This window comes from Onychostruthus taczanowskii, unplaced genomic scaffold, assembly GCF_017590055.1.
Source record: "Onychostruthus taczanowskii isolate IOZ18803 unplaced genomic scaffold, ASM1759005v1 scaffold33, whole genome shotgun sequence".
Taxonomy (NCBI): Eukaryota; Metazoa; Chordata; class Aves; order Passeriformes; family Passeridae; genus Onychostruthus; species Onychostruthus taczanowskii.
The window spans coordinates 2,413,601-2,429,396 of NW_024500683.1; the positions used below are offsets into that span (position 1 = coordinate 2,413,601).

Here is a 15,796-nt window from a genome sequence, read left to right on the forward strand (position 1 = left end):
TTTCCAAAACCATTCCTTGCCATCAGAACCTGTCGATCAATCTGCAGTTTGCACTAATTACTTGGGCAGCTCTGGAGTTCAGCACTGCCTGGTTTATGACAGAGGTTCAACCTCCTTGCCAGGACCTAGACCACAGTAACCAACCCTGCACAGAGGAACTGAATCACATCAGAGAAACAACACTTTTGGCAGCATTATCTGTGGAAATCTAAGCAAAGATAGCTAGCATCTGACAAAGAAAACAGAGACAAATGAAAAAAACATTTGTTTTACCTGCACTATCCCATAGAGCACACAAGAGATGGTGAGTTAGTTACCATGCCACGCTTCTTCTCTGAAAAGTATACTGCCAGAGGACTTTCTGTACTGTCCTACGTTAACCACCTCTCACATTGTATGCATATTCATAGGTAATTCTTCTCCTCATACTGAGATAGCCAACCCATTAATTCTACTTTTTATAGGTTTCTTATCTACCTTGTGTTGCAGCCATTAGAATTAGTGTCAATTAGTTTCTATGGAGTTTCCCCGGTACTATTGCGGTTATACTGTTTATTGTTGTTATGCCTTTAGCTGCTAATAGTGTTATGTGCTTCACATTTTTCTCTAATAAACATCCTACAATTATCCATTACTTAAAATTACATTTGCTGGCAGAGAGAGAAATCCAAATTTACAAGACTGAACAAATTGTTTAGACCGCAGTTTTGTAACTGGCAGTCTAATTTGTGGGCAGTCTAATTTGTGGACTTACAGTCCTTCCATTATTCACTTAAGGCAAACTGTGTCATGTTTGGGCTTTTTAGACCTAATATGCTAGGAATTTTTAAATCAAGACCATTAAAAGTGCTGGTACATTATTTGCATTATTAATACTGAGAGATGAAAACACTTCAATTATCTAGATGAAACACCACTTTCAAGCCTTTTGGGAACTTATTTCCTCACAAGAATTTTTTGCTGTAATGGATTATCATTTAATGCTGTATCAAGCAACTTAAATTTTGCTTAGTCAGCACCTAGAAGTACCCACCAAACTTTGACAAACTAGATGTGTTGGATGGGATGAAGTAAAATTCCCTGTCATGAATCTGAAACCATCACACAGTTTGGAAAACAAGACAAAGTGGAGCTAGGGACAAAATCAAAGTAATTTGTTAATCAAGCAATTCATTTTCCATTATGCAACACAATTACATAAATCATAATTATTAAGAAGAAATATGAAAAGGGAAAAAAGAAAATTCTGTGCAGCATGCTCTTTCTTTTGATAACTACTATTAGGATTTTCTCTGTTGTACAATGTCTGAAATTTTTGGCTATTTTCAGATGACAGACAGGTAAATCCCAATCTAACATAAAACAACTGGACTTTAACTCATTACTGCAGGATAGAAGGGGTCTGTCTAAATTTTAAAGTTCTGTTCTCTAGAGATATTTATTTGTTCTCATAAAATCCCCAAAAAACAACCTGATCCTCAAGCAAAAGAACAAAAATATTAAAAATCTATAGAGACATAACTCTACAAGAAAAATGTTGTTCTAATATGCAAAAAAACTCCATGCCAAGACTCCATTTATCTCAAAACAAAAGCAAAATCTAGTGTGATCTACTTTCGACTACATATTACGTATGAAAATATATGTATGGGTCATCCAAAGAAAAGCTTTCCATTTTATTGGTCCTATTTCTGGTTGCACTGTTCTAATGTAAAATCCACTGTTCAGATTCACAAACATTCTTTGATTTTCAACAAACTTCAAAAAAAGGGTGATAATTCTTCAGTTTTCCTTCAGGAATGTGGCACCGGAATGCAGTCACCTTGTACTTAATTTTTCTAAACTAATAGATCTATCAAATTTGTAAACTAAAGAATATATTTGGTTTAATACCAAAGTTATCTTAGGAGTTTAAGGGCACGCAAAATTTGCAATATTGATAGCAATAAACATGTCTAGTCTATTGTTTAAAATGCTAATCTAGCTCTTTCCTTTTACATCAGTTCTACAGTTGTACAAATACATTTCCATGCTTTCTTCAACTGAAATGTGGCATTCAAGTCATTTCCAGTATCAACATATTTCTTTTTTGCTGATTTAAATATAAAAGCTAGACTTCCTAAAATCTACTTAAGGCGTATTATTTTTAATAACAATGCTGCACAACTGAATTTGCAATTTTCTTTTAAGAGTATCTCCTAATTTATCTCAAAAAATGCAAAATAAAGCTTCTACTTTCCCAGAGTCTTCAGCTGGGAATGGTAATTATAGCATTTAACAGCCACTATTATTGCATCAGATTTTCATTTTCCATTAGAAGGTCAAACTGATAGGTAGAATTACTATTAATGTCAATTTTTTAAGTACTTTTAATAGAGATTTCCATTAAAAAGGCAACATTTATTTGCAAAATACAGCTACACTCTCATAGCACAGACAGAATCAATAATCAAAAGATAAAAGGATATTTCAGTCAGAAAGAAACTGAATTGTTTTTTGTTTCTAATACTAAAAAATATCATGTTTGAGACAAGCAAAAATCATAATTAAGATGAAAATAGCAATTTTAAAAGAATCACTTCTTATTGTAAATCATGTGACTGCTTCACAAGGTAAATGTGAATTTACAATTAATTATTCATATTCAATTTTGTAAGACCTAGCTCAAAACATTCCTGATATCACTAATGCAGAGCCAATCCCCCTAATTTTATCAATTTGAACAGATATTATTTTCCTTCTAAGGTGTATTCGGGGAAACTGAGACTATTAGAATTGTTGTCACAAAACTCTGAACCTCGGTTCATAATTTAAAAAATAGAGATTATAAACATAACACATTTATGCTAATTTTTGATTGAATCTTTTGCTTCCATGTTTGACTTCAACAACAAAAAATTAAGGGTAAATACAGTCTTTTTTAATTATGAGTTTTGTGTTTCTTTTTTTTAGCTTTTTAAAGAAGGCCTGTTTAAAATCCTACTAGTATTGGCTTACTACAGTCCTGCAATGCTTCCCTCCACTCACGAAGACATTTATACTCTGATCTGGGAGACTGAAAGCCTGAAAACCAAATGTTTGTCAAGCACAGTGTACCTAATCCACTTGGAAAAAGCCTTTATAGTACTTTGACCACACAGAAAACAATATTCATGCTTATATGCCACTGCAAAGGTACAAATGGTAGCGAAGAAAACAGACTATGCAGAATGTCAGTAACAGAAGGAGAATTGTATCCCATTTTTAAGCAATAAAAAATAATTAACTCACAAATAATCCCTTTAAGTTTTCTGTTAACAGAAGCAATAACTATGCTAAAGAAGCAAGTCTTTAGCCTTACCCAATAGGCCTTGAAACAATGATTTCAACTTGAGGTTCTGATTTTGATTCTAAAATAATGTTGTAAACTTCTTCATTTGTAGCTCCAGGCAAGGGTTTACCATTCCATTCTAGAACTTCATCCCCTTGAATTTAAAGAGAAGTTTATCTCACTTTCATATTCTTTCACAAAGAATGAAATCTGTATTCTCAAGTAACATAAAAATAATTTAAAATCATGAAAGAGCTGTACTGAAACCTTCAGACACTTTCCTGCCAAGGTGGTTTTTAGCTGGTTGACTCCCAGTGCTTACTCTTGCACAGGCATGTTCTGTTTCTCGTGCAAGACTTCCTTTTTGCAATTATTAAAATTATTGAAGTTTGTACAATTACTCCAAGTTTTATCAACTACCCAAATTTTGGATGTTTTTTATAAGGAAAAAAGTGTTTTTTCTAACTGCAAGGATTCATCCGTGCCTTTTTGCCTTTTGCTCTAGTCCCATGCAATAGGACGAACAGACTTTAACTCATCGGAAACATGCAAAACAATATATTTTTTCTGGGAAATAATTATGGCTCTAAAACTTGAAAACTAGAAAAATAGCTTTCATTTAAAAAGCCCCCCCCAAAAAAAACATAGACCTGAAATAGAAAATTAGGATTTCAGCCCAAATGGTTTAAGATTAGTGGAGACAAATTTATTTCATATAACTATAATCTGCATTTAAAATCTATAAACAACTATAACAGTTGATGCTGGCTTGGTAAGAAAGAAAGAACTAAAAATGCCAAAAAAAAGTAGAATATTGTTAGAGACTCATCATCCTTTCTGGTTCCTTATTACTATCTGCTTCACGCAATTATCCTGAAGCCATCCACATTGGCATTGGAGCTTCTGGGTTATTAAGGCACTACATAGGTACTTTGGTTTGCTAAGACAACATTTGGAAAGTAGTCGCTTAGAGCTATAGTAAAAATATAAACCATTAAGAAGTGACTATGAAAACCAAATGCTGTGCATAATTCTCACTGCCTTTAGAAGCATGAAAAGTGCCATTAGCACAGTTATTTATTTGTACGTGCTATATATACATCTAATAGAAATGAAATATTTTAGGACCATTTTTTTTGGCTTCTTTTCCATTTTCATTTGTAACAGTTAACACCGAAAGGAACACTAATAAAATCCACTGTGTATGCAGTGTGTCATCCTTCAGTGATGTGAATTTTGTTTGCCACAATCAGTTAAAGAAAAAAAGTTTGCATTGCTTCTGTGGCATGTAATAAGCAGCTCCTGACCTAGCAAACAATAATCTACCAGTGTCACTCAGTGTCCTACCAGCATTCCTCAGGAGTGTCTTTTGTTTTGCTCATACATCCAAGCAATTAATGTTCATAATAAATTACAAATGCATGGCATTTCATACTAACATTACAGTATTGTTCTATATTTAAAAAATATTACCATAACACATGGAAAATGTTTATATAAATGAAAGGTTGCATGCAATAGGCCATTACTAAAAGACAGTATATTTCATATGCAACTGATTGATTTACCTGCTCTGAGATGCCCCACCACATCAGCCAAGCTACCTTTCTTCACTTTGGTAATGAAGGCACCGAGTCGTCCTAATTCTGTCATTTTTCCTCCAACAACCTAGTTAATCACAAATTTGTGAGTCTCCAAGCCACCAAGCAGATGTCACATAGAGCACAAATAAGTTTGTATGAAAACTAATCAGTTTTCACATTATTTTTTAAATTACACCTGAAATGTTCATAGGCAAACCTACTGTCAATTTGAGTTTTAGAGAGGCTTAAAGACAAAAAGAAGTAAAGCTGACACAGAATAAAATTAATATTCCTTTTACTGTGTTTGATGAATCAATCTTATGCAGTTTGCTAAGTACCTACATTTGTTGCAGAAAGAACACTTCTCAATAAATAACCAGGCAAATGCACTTTTTACAAATAATTGTCCGTCATGTACTCAAATTTAAATTGCAAGTGTGCATCATTTCAAGCGTATGAAATCCCAAAATGCAGCTGGCACATCAATTGAAAACTTAGCAAATACACTACCATTAAATATGGGCAACAAGTTCACAAGAATGCTGATGATGCTAAAACATAGGCACTCTCATCCAAGAACACGACAGGACAAACCAGCAACTTCTGGCTTTAGTAGAACAGAAGAGAAACTAAACTGAAGATCTGTTTTTGAAGATGACCACAGGATACAGAGATGAGGATCAGAAAAAAAACACGTGCGCTCAAGAGGGCCAGATTTTAAATAAAATACAAAGAAAATGTAGTCTTGCTGACTTGGTATCTCTTTAACTATCTTACTCTCTCCAGTCAGGTGAGGGTTTTTTTGTTCTGGTTTATTTTTCGTCAGGAAGATCCCAGAGTAGTTTTATAATAAAATGAAAGAGCAGGATGATGGTTCATTAGGTATTAGTTCCTCAGGTTGCAATCACAACAATTAGCAGGAGCTTTAATACCAAAAAAGTATCCAGAAGCCTATCTGCCAACGATATTGTCACATGATAGTGTGTAAAATTTATCAGTGAGGGCCTTAGACCATATTACATACAACTGAAACTTGAAAAATCAAAGAGAAACAACTCCACAACCTACATTTGATTTGAAAAATCAAAGAGAAACAACTCTACAATCTACATTTCCTACTTGGCCCAGCCTTTTTTTCTAACATATTCAAATTAAATTGTTTGCTGGCAGCAAAGATGAGCTTTGTGCTATAGACTACTCAACATTTAGTAGAGTGAAGTTGTTTTCATCTTTTGTATTACCATGCCACATTATCTCAGTCCAAGGTGGGAATATTTCAGATCTTGCATTCTCTCTGTTGTTCTCAGTGGAAAGGGGAAGGCACCCAAATTAAATTCCATCAGTCATCTTTGTTGCCCCATAGATTTAAAAATATACACAGAGAGAGAAATCCTTGAACCGGTACACTGTATTCCCCGCTAGCTTCAGAAACAGAACTCTCTTTTAAGTGTTCTGGCAATTTATACACATGAACCTAAAAGTCTGCTAAAAATGTAAATCAGGGATTTAAATCAATTGGACAATGTTGCCAATATATCAATTCTGGGGTACTAGATTAACTGGAATTACATTTAATATAACCTCTACTATGATTTAAGAGGATTTTTGTGTAAATATTTGGTTTCTTTCTACAAAATTTCTGTTTTCAAATGGCTGTGTGGCTTTTAAGAACTGACCTTGTACGAATTTGCATCCAGATACATTTATGTATGTGGATTATAAGATTAATTACTTGACTAAATTGCAAACAGCAGAGCTAGAAAAGGCAGGACTCAATTAATGCCATGTGTAGTTACATGTCTTGCAGACAGGAAGCTAAATAAAGGTACCCTTTTTGATGAAAATGGTTCAGCTCCTTTGTCATGGGTGACTGAAGACTGTACAGAAGGAGTAAATGTATTTATAGTCATAATTTATCTGTATAACTTTCAAAATTTAGGAAAAGAGAGGATTACATTTTTTGTCAAAAAAAACATATGATTGGAAAGTCCTCTGATTTAATGTGTAAGTCTAAGGTCAGCGGCACTTTTTTCATTTAGCACATAAATCATGTAATACTTACTTTTAGCCCCAGTAATGCACCTGATTCTTTGGGCATGGTTGTTCTCTTGTTAAGAATAACACGCCCAATTAAGCGGTCTCCCTCTTTGGAAGGCTGCCACGTTACGGGATGCTGTTAAAAGACAAGCAATTAAATTGAATTGGAATTTAAAAAGTGTGACCATCCTCCAGGATTTACATGCACATGTATAAACCAATAAAATTACTGTATCATCATGTCACAGTTGACACAATCATCCTTCAGATGTGTTACATAGTGCACCTGAATTTTCTATGAGTATAGCAGTTGGACCCCGGCTACAGTAAACATTTATGCCTCTTGTAAGAAAATCTCTGCATTAAGTCTACAGATAGAACTATAATCCAGTTCAAACTTCAAAACAATTAAACATTTTAAAAACATCTTAGATAATAAAATTAAATATTTATTTTTCAATTTCACAGCTCTGAAAAGCACATTCAGAAATTCTGTTCTTTATAATAAGACATGGTACGCAGGTCTACTGTATGAGGGTTCATTATATAATAAAATCAAAATGATGCTTTCCAACTCCAAGTCTTAAAAAATCTAATCTTTCCCAGAGCAGCATCACATTCATAACTGCTTTTCTTTTTTGGTTCATAGTGAAATTAAGTGCCATGTTTATAAAGGAATTAAAGTCAAGTTAAAATTCAGGCAATTTTACAAATATGCATTTTGATAAAACTTTCTTTCTGATTTCCATTTCCTTGTTAGTCTAAAACAAATTTTCATGTGATTTGTGTAGAATATTTTTTACAATCAAATATCTATGCTGAACTGAAATAATTAGAAAACATTTTAATTTATACTTATGAATCCCTATTTTTCTATTTCTTACCGAGCTAATAGGGGACGTCTCCCTGCTGTGCCACGTGGCAGGATCCAGCCAGTAATAATCCAAGTCACCTGGAAGAATATGAATAGAAAGAAATGTGTAATCTCTCAAACAGAGAAATATGTACGAATGATTATTTCTGCATGCATGAATTTTAAAGTGCAATCATTTGATGAAGCAAATACAAAACTTTTGCTATGGTTCAAATCAATATATCAATATATCAATTTGAAAACAATATAGTGTATTAATATAAAACAATGCATTTATTTGGACCTCTTCTTTTTCATGAATTGCACCTTAGAATTGGTTGTGCACGCTGTCTATTTTTACCTTTGCTCAGTCCAAGAATGGACCTCAAAGCATCACATTCACAGCCCTCCTCCTCCCCACCATCTCCATAGTAAACACACAGGACTACAGCTAATGATGACACGAGAGGGAATACTCCACAAAATGGGCACTCAGCTATAGTTAAGGACAGAACAGTCAACCACGCTCTAGAATCTGCAGAGATCAATGTTGTGACAACAGGTACTGTACAAGAGGGAGAGGCACAGGAGCAGGAAATAGAGTGCCAGAGGGAACAGCCACACAAATACAGCAAATAGTACAAACTGCAGGTACAAAGCTGCAATCCTCTTTCACTTGGGACAAACTTATATGCTCTGTACCTCAAGAAAAAGACCACGAATTACAGTGGTCTGGAAGTCTATCAGGACAAGGTGGGTACTTTTGGCAATATATCTTCAATATCTTACTTTATAGAACAGATCTCTATAACACTATTGTTAGATGCCTGTGTTCTAGTAAGAGCAGTGATCTAATAGAAGTCCAAAGAGACCATGCAAGGGAGAAGAAGATACCTTTATGTGCAGAGATTTTTTTTATTCTTTCTCTACAAATTCTTAGATGCAAATTATGAAATACAAGTTGCAACATTCTCTATAACTCATACTACCTTTAATAGCTTACCATCTACATGATCATATGCCCATGTTTATTTTTAAACAGCATATTACTATCATATGCATAAGTGCATGAGGCAGTTTGTGGTTTCATTAGCTACTGCAGTTCTGCAGATTTGGAAAACACATTAAATCACATTAATGATGTTTCAGTTTTATTTTTAGGATCCTTCCTTGTGCCTCTATAAACTTCAAAATTACAAGAACAACAACAAACTCACAAACTACCCTGACACCTGCCTGCAGTGCTGGCAGTAAGCTCAAGTCTATGGTACAGAGCTACCCAAGTTTCAGTAATGGACTCAACAGTAACCAAAAATCAACAGTCTCCTGTGTGGGCTGACCTGCCACATACCAAACACAACACACTTTTTTTTCTTGTTTTAGAGTTATTTGCTTAGCAATAGAGAAATGTTCAGGAGGGAATAAATGTCAGCTCCAACATGCAGATGAATGTATCCAAGTCCTCAAATACATTTCTGCTGACCCTCCTTGCTCCCTGCTTTCTTTTCCTCCCTTCCTAGTTTCAGCTTCTTGCTCTCAGTTTCCTTGCTGGTCTTCCTCCTGGTTACTGCAAATCCATGACCATTTAATTCACACACCTAACATCCTTCTCCATCAAGTCCCTGCTGTAGCAAGATCCTCTCATACATCTTCTGTCTTGTCTAACCTGCTGATTTTCCTATTCTCACCATCTACCTACCCTCTGCTGCCTTTTCTTCCCTGCCCATTTTTTTCTGTCAACATCTGCTTCTGCTTCAGGCTTTAGTGTCCTTTCTTAAGGTTCTGTATTTTAATCCCTCTTTAACCTCAAATCCTTTGATGCTAAGCTACATTCCTGCACCCTCCTACCCACATCTAAACCGTTAGGTGTCTGTCCCTTTCCCTGTCTGCAGAAGCTGGCCACAACAGCAATTCCCTCACCCTCTCCTTTCAAAAGCTGAGAGCAGGATCTGCACTGCAAATGCAGCTCTGCTGAGCTGGAACATGAAAGATATGCTCAGAAGCTATAAAGACAGCCATCAAATCAAACATCTTGACTGAATGTCACTGAAAGTGGTAAGTCTACCATTTGGTGAATACTTTAAAAGCTGCAAGAATATGTGAATTGGGGAGAGAAAAGTACACATTCTTTAAAAATGACTCAATTTTAAGATTACCATTGAAATTCAGTATGATACAGACCACTGGCACACAAACATCTGGGGCAATTTACAACTATAAAAAATATTATACAATGGAAAATGTCAGTTAATCTATTCATAAACACTCTTCAAATAGAACATAAAAGTTAAGACACAAATGAAAAAACTCCCCAAATGGGCATTAAAAATATTTTATGCCAGCAACACTGATACTAGGGACATCTGCAGTTCAGTACTCTGTTATATCTTTGAAAATAATTTCTCCTTGGTCATCCTATGCCATCGCTGCTTCCTTGCCTAATGTCTATTTAAGCCATGCTTGCACTGCCATACTCCAGAACTCACTCTTTGTTTAACTATGCAAAATATCTTCATTGCAGCAGCATTACCAAGATCCAGGAATAGGTAAATAACATGCAAACACTTGCTAAGAGCATAGTTTTAAAATTTCAGGTTTTCTCAAAAAAAACCCCACTAAAACTGAAAACAAAAATCCCTACACACAGAGAACACTCTCCATTGGTAAAAGTCATTAAAGTAACCAGTAAAACAAGAAAAATTTAAGACACTAAAGAGAGGGAAAAACTACTTTTATAAGGAGCAAATAATAGGCTTAAACTGCTTTTCAATATTTTTAAACCATTCTATAAAAACATGAACAACTTAAAAATAATAAGCCCCCACGAAAATATACATATACTGTATCATTATTTTTATACATTACTGATGCATTTCTAAAATATATTATTAAAAATGCATTTGAAGTTTTAATGTTTGATTTCCTTAACACCAACCGAGTAAAACAGAGTATTTGTAAATATTTGTAAAACCTAATTTCCTAAGGGAAGAATTAAGAAGTTGTATCCTAACAGCAAGGAAATGTTTCTCCTATTAACATGCTGCTGCTCAATTACTTTACTCTTGGATGCACATGGATGCAATAATAATTTACAAGACACAAATGTGTTGACCTTTTTCCATAAGTCTTTTGCAGCCTACCATCAAAATTCAAGACGGGGAGTAAAATTTTAATAAAATCTCATTGTTTCTATATCCACAATAAGTGTGCTTTCAAAATAAAGGGAAAGCTAACTCATACCACCAAAAATCCATTTTCTCGAAAATACTTTGTCTTCAACAGCACTCTCCATACCAAAAACTAATGCTGGGATACTGTGATTTCAAGTGACATGCTGAAAAGCTGAGAAGTTCTGGAAAAAACAGCTTTGCCCCTCTCGCAAAGCCAAAACAAGCACAAAATATGAAAGGGTCTGTTATTGTGTATGAACAGTCATGCTGATTTCCAAAGAGTCTTGAATACTGGGGATAAAATACCCCAAGATGTTTTCCCAAATCCATCCAGACCATATTCAGAGACTACTGATAATCAGCAAAGAATGTCCTTCAGTGATTTACTCAAATCCCTGTGTGCTGGATTTGCAGGGGCAAGACAAGAAGCAGAATCTAACGATAAGAGTCAGCCCATGTTAGGTACTTAATTGACCATTAGCAGCATGTATCTGCTAATTAATGCAGCAGTTCCACCAGATAACTAAGAAACTTAGACAAATATTTTTCAGAGGCTACATCTAAAATTACTCTGCAAAGTGAACAGTCAGACTGTTCACTTTGCAGAGTAGAATAACAGAATTGCTTGGGTTGGAAAAGCTCTTAAAGATCATTTAAATCATTCAACCACATCTTCCACTAGACCAGGATGCTCCTAGCCCCATCCAACCTGGCTCTGAACACTGCCAGGGAAGGGGCATCCACAACCTCTCTGGGCAACCTGTTCTATTCCAGCACCTCATCTCATTCACAGTCAAAATCTTATCTAAATATGCCCTTTTTCAGTTTGAAGCCATTCTCCTGTGTCCCATCACTACAACTGCTTGTAAAAAGTTCTTCTGCAGGTTTGTTGTAGTCCTCCTTTAGGAGTGAAGAGCTACTAGAAGGTCTTGCAGAGCCTCTTATTCTTCAGGATGAACAACCCTGACTCTCTCAGCCTGTCTTCATAGGAGACATGCTTCCATTCTCTGACCATCTCCATAGCTTCTCTGGACTCACTCCAGCAGGTCCATGTCCTGCGTATGTCAGGAGCATGTGGAGTGCTGCATCCAGACCTGGATGCAGCACTCCACATGGTATCTCATCACAGTGGAGTAGAGGGACAGAATCACCTCCCTCAACCTGCTGGCCATGCTGCCTTTGAGGCAGTCCAGGATGTATTTGGCTTTCCAGGCTACAAGCTGCCAGCTCAAATTGAGCGTTTCATCCACAAACACCTCTCAAGTCCTTCTCCTCAGGGCTGCTCTCAATCCATTCCCCCCCAGTCTGTACATGGGGTCTGTTGATCTAATCCACCTCTCCCCAGTTTAGAGGCAGGGATGCCATATATGAGACAATGTCAAATTCCTTGCACAAGTCCAGGTAGCTGATGTCACTCTTCCTTTATGCTGTAACCTCACTGTAGAAGGCAGCTAAATTGGTCACACACTATTTGCCTTTAGTGAAGCCTTGTTGACTGTCACAAATCACCTCCTTATTTTCCAGTTTCCTCAGCCCAGTTTCCAGGATGATCTGCTCTATGATCTTGCTGGGCACAAAGGTCAGGCTGGCCTGTAGTTCCCAACATCTCCCTTTTCAGCTCTCTTTTTAAAAATGAGGCTTATGTTTCCACTTTTCCAGGCAGTGGGAACCTCACCAGACTGCCACAACTTCAGAAATATGATAGGTAGTGGTTTAACCATTTCATTACCGGTTTCTCAGGAGAAGCAGATGCACCTCATCAGGCCCCATGGTCTTTTCCTAATGTTCCTTAGACGATCTCAAACCTGGTCTGCTAGAGTGGGCACTTTCTTGATCTCCCAGTTCCTGTGTTTGCCTGTGGCAGCTTGGGCAGTGTGGCGGGAGCACTTCTCAGTGAAGACTAAGGGAAAAAGTAATTAGTACCTCAGCCTTCTCCATATTTCAGTCAGGTCTCCTCCTTCCTTCTGGAGAGAGACTACATGTTCTCTAGTCTTCTTTTTATTAATAACACACTATAGCCACTTTCTTTGTTGCCCTTTATGTCCCTAGCCAGATTTAATTCTAGCTTTAATTCAGCTTTCCTAACCTGATCCCAGGCTGCTTGGACAATCCCTCTGGTGAGCTGCTGTTACAGATGTGGTACATCCTATTGTTAAGCAGGAAAATATCTCTACACCCAGGAAAAAAACATGGTATCATTTTATCAGAAAAATAATTCAGTGTATAAACAACATATACTAAAATCATTCTAGGTCAAGCTGCTAACTAACCCCATAAAGAGAATATGTGAGCACCCTGCCTTGGCAAACAGCCCTCACACTAATATGGCAAGCAGAGAATTCAAAAGCTACCTACGGCCTATTTATGTAGAAATACAGAAAGCTTCACAAAAATGCTCATTATCTCTTAGTCTCAAATCAACCCACTTCAGATGTGTACAGTTAAGAACTTAAATCCTTGCAGGACAAGATCTGTGTTTTATCTTCATAGTTCAAGGATTCAAGGACAAGCTGGCTCATAGCAGTTTGTGGGAAGAATGCACCACAAGGCTGTGAAATGTAGGATTTTCTTTTGTAGTGAAAATACATAATTGCACTGGACTTTCGTTCCCTGCTGGCAAATGTCCTAAGCACTGAATATTAACATACTGTAAGATTCCAAAGTTAAAATAAAGACTACTACTCCTTAGAAGTGTCAATTCTTATATATAATACTCCTATTTTAGATACAAATGTGGCACACAGCCCTCAAAACGAGAACTAGCCTCTTAAATTGCTCCCTCAATTCAGATATTTTCATTTAATGATGAGATATAAAATTACTTTTCTGTATCTTAATTAAATTTCTGAGTAACAAAAAAAAAAAAAACAAACAAACAATTGGAAAAGGCTGTACACAGCTTTATCAAGCTCCAGGCTTTCAGATTTAGATAACTGACAACTTGGGTTTATTGAATACAAACTGAAAATAAATGGTTGTTGCTTACTTTTGCATTTAGAAGATAAGGACATTTCATACACTTTCTCATACAAAATAAACACTTTTTTATTTTGAAACAAATCCCTTAGTTTAGAAATCTTTTTTAAAGTGGTAGTACATTGTGAACAAAGTGATGCTTATTGATATTTTCAAACAAGAAATACAGAAATAGTTAGGCAAGGAAGTAGTGAACTTATGAAATATTATGTAAATATTTAAGGGCACTAATATTAAGCTAAAAGCTAGTGAAAAGGAAAATCTATTTGACTTTTCCCCTAGCTACGATGGCAAAGTTGATCCTTTACAAGAGTTTTCAAATCCATAACTATTTTTTATTTTGTGAAGGAATGATTTGCCCATGGCTGATTATGAAAAAGTTTTTCAATGTATTCTTTTTTTGTCTGGGCATAAAGGACAATTTTCTGTGATCTCTTTAAAATGAGTTTCTTATCCAGATATTTATTCAACAAAGAATTTTTATGTCACAGACTGTGGTTTGCTTTTAACTACATGTACAGGTTAGACATGTACTTTTCTATATTGATACTGCACTTGTTCATTGATGAATGAAGCTTTCTCTAAAGACAGATTCCCAAAAGACCTTCCAACACAAACACAATTGGGCCCATTTCTATGTTTCACAAAATGGACTTCCCCACTTAAATTATTTCAGTGTTGTTTTAAGGCTTTATAAATTACTGAAAACAAGGGTTACTAATCTTGCCAATGGAAGCTTAAAACAAAAAATCACAGCCTATCTAGTAGTAAACAAACTGAGGAGTTTTGAATGTTTCCAAAATTTTTAACATGAACACAAGGGACATAAGGAGGCTGTTCTAAGTTTCCTGAATGTCTAGGGAATCTTCTCATGAACTCTCTGAGCCAACATTTAGTAACTTCACTCAAACACCCAGAGTCTTCAAAAGTTCATCAACCCCTTCCCAGCTAGATTCTTATTTTTACTTCAGAGACCATCTAAACTGCTATTCTGAGGATGTGTGAGTCTTATTGAAAGCATGTGAGTCCAAGAATGTGTATGATTCACAGAGGGATGGTCCTCAAAAGCATATTCTGTAGGGTTATGACAAAGTGTGACAGAATTAGAGATGTAAATACTAAGCAAAATGCATGAACTTCTATTAATCTGAAAGCTATTTTACAAGTTTCATTAAAAATATTTTCTTGAGGATACCAGAAAAAATGGTTAGCATTAGGAATTTAAAATCAACAGGAAAACATTTTGATTTTGATACTGTGGAATTTAAAGATTTAAGGAAAATTTTGCTATCTAATTGTTGTCTCTGATTTTGCTGACTGAGATCACTCTTTTGAGTGGAATCTAATTTTGCAGATGGATAGAAGAAGATGTCCTTCTGGAAATTTAGAGCTTCTCTGAATAAATTCATTATTTCTGTTTAATTCCAGTTCAATATTGACACTAACTTGTGTCAATAGTTTAATTGAATTCCTGTTTCATATAATTAACACTTTCAGTTTTGGTATGATTTTTTGATAGCATTTTTGTTCAACCGATAATGAAATTTTTAAAATGTATAGCAAGTCATCTCAAAAAGTCACATGGTCTCATAATTTTGGATACGTATGTACACAGCTACCTAGTACACTAAAGGCCTGACAAGTTCTTATTATTTTTTCTGCTGTTTTGAAAGAATTCCCAGCACTTCAAATACACCATGCTGTTCTTCAGCATAATGCAATTTTTTTTTCCCCTGTGGGTTGGTTTAGCTTTTTTTTCCTGATCTCCTGTGCACATTAAAACAATTGAGTAGGTTTTGATTGCAAAAAAGGTAATATTTCTATTTTAGTCTCCTTTGGTATTTTTCCTCTGAGAGTTTAAAAAATC

At 35.5% G+C, this 15,796-nt stretch overlaps 1 protein-coding gene across 17 annotated transcripts in view; it reads right to left on the reverse strand.

The window, feature by feature from the left end:
- Positions 1–15,796, reverse strand: part of RIMS1 (regulating synaptic membrane exocytosis 1) — a 305,714-nt gene that overhangs the window by 118,539 nt on the left and 171,379 nt on the right. For 14 of the 17 annotated variants that reach the window (XM_041410597.1, XM_041410592.1, XM_041410596.1 and 11 more), the window contains exons 1-3: positions 6,956–7,006; positions 4,879–4,978; positions 3,341–3,464 (exon numbers count right to left, since the gene is read on the reverse strand). In XM_041410597.1, the coding sequence (XP_041266531.1) occupies positions 3,341–3,464; positions 4,879–4,978; positions 6,956–6,991 (260 nt within the window). In that variant the 5' untranslated portion in view covers positions 6,992–7,006. Of the gene's footprint in view, positions 1–3,340; positions 3,465–4,878; positions 4,979–6,955; positions 7,067–7,814; positions 7,883–15,796 lie in introns of those variants that run through there. The other 3 variants (XM_041410582.1, XM_041410581.1, XM_041410580.1) reach the window with 2 other exon arrangements.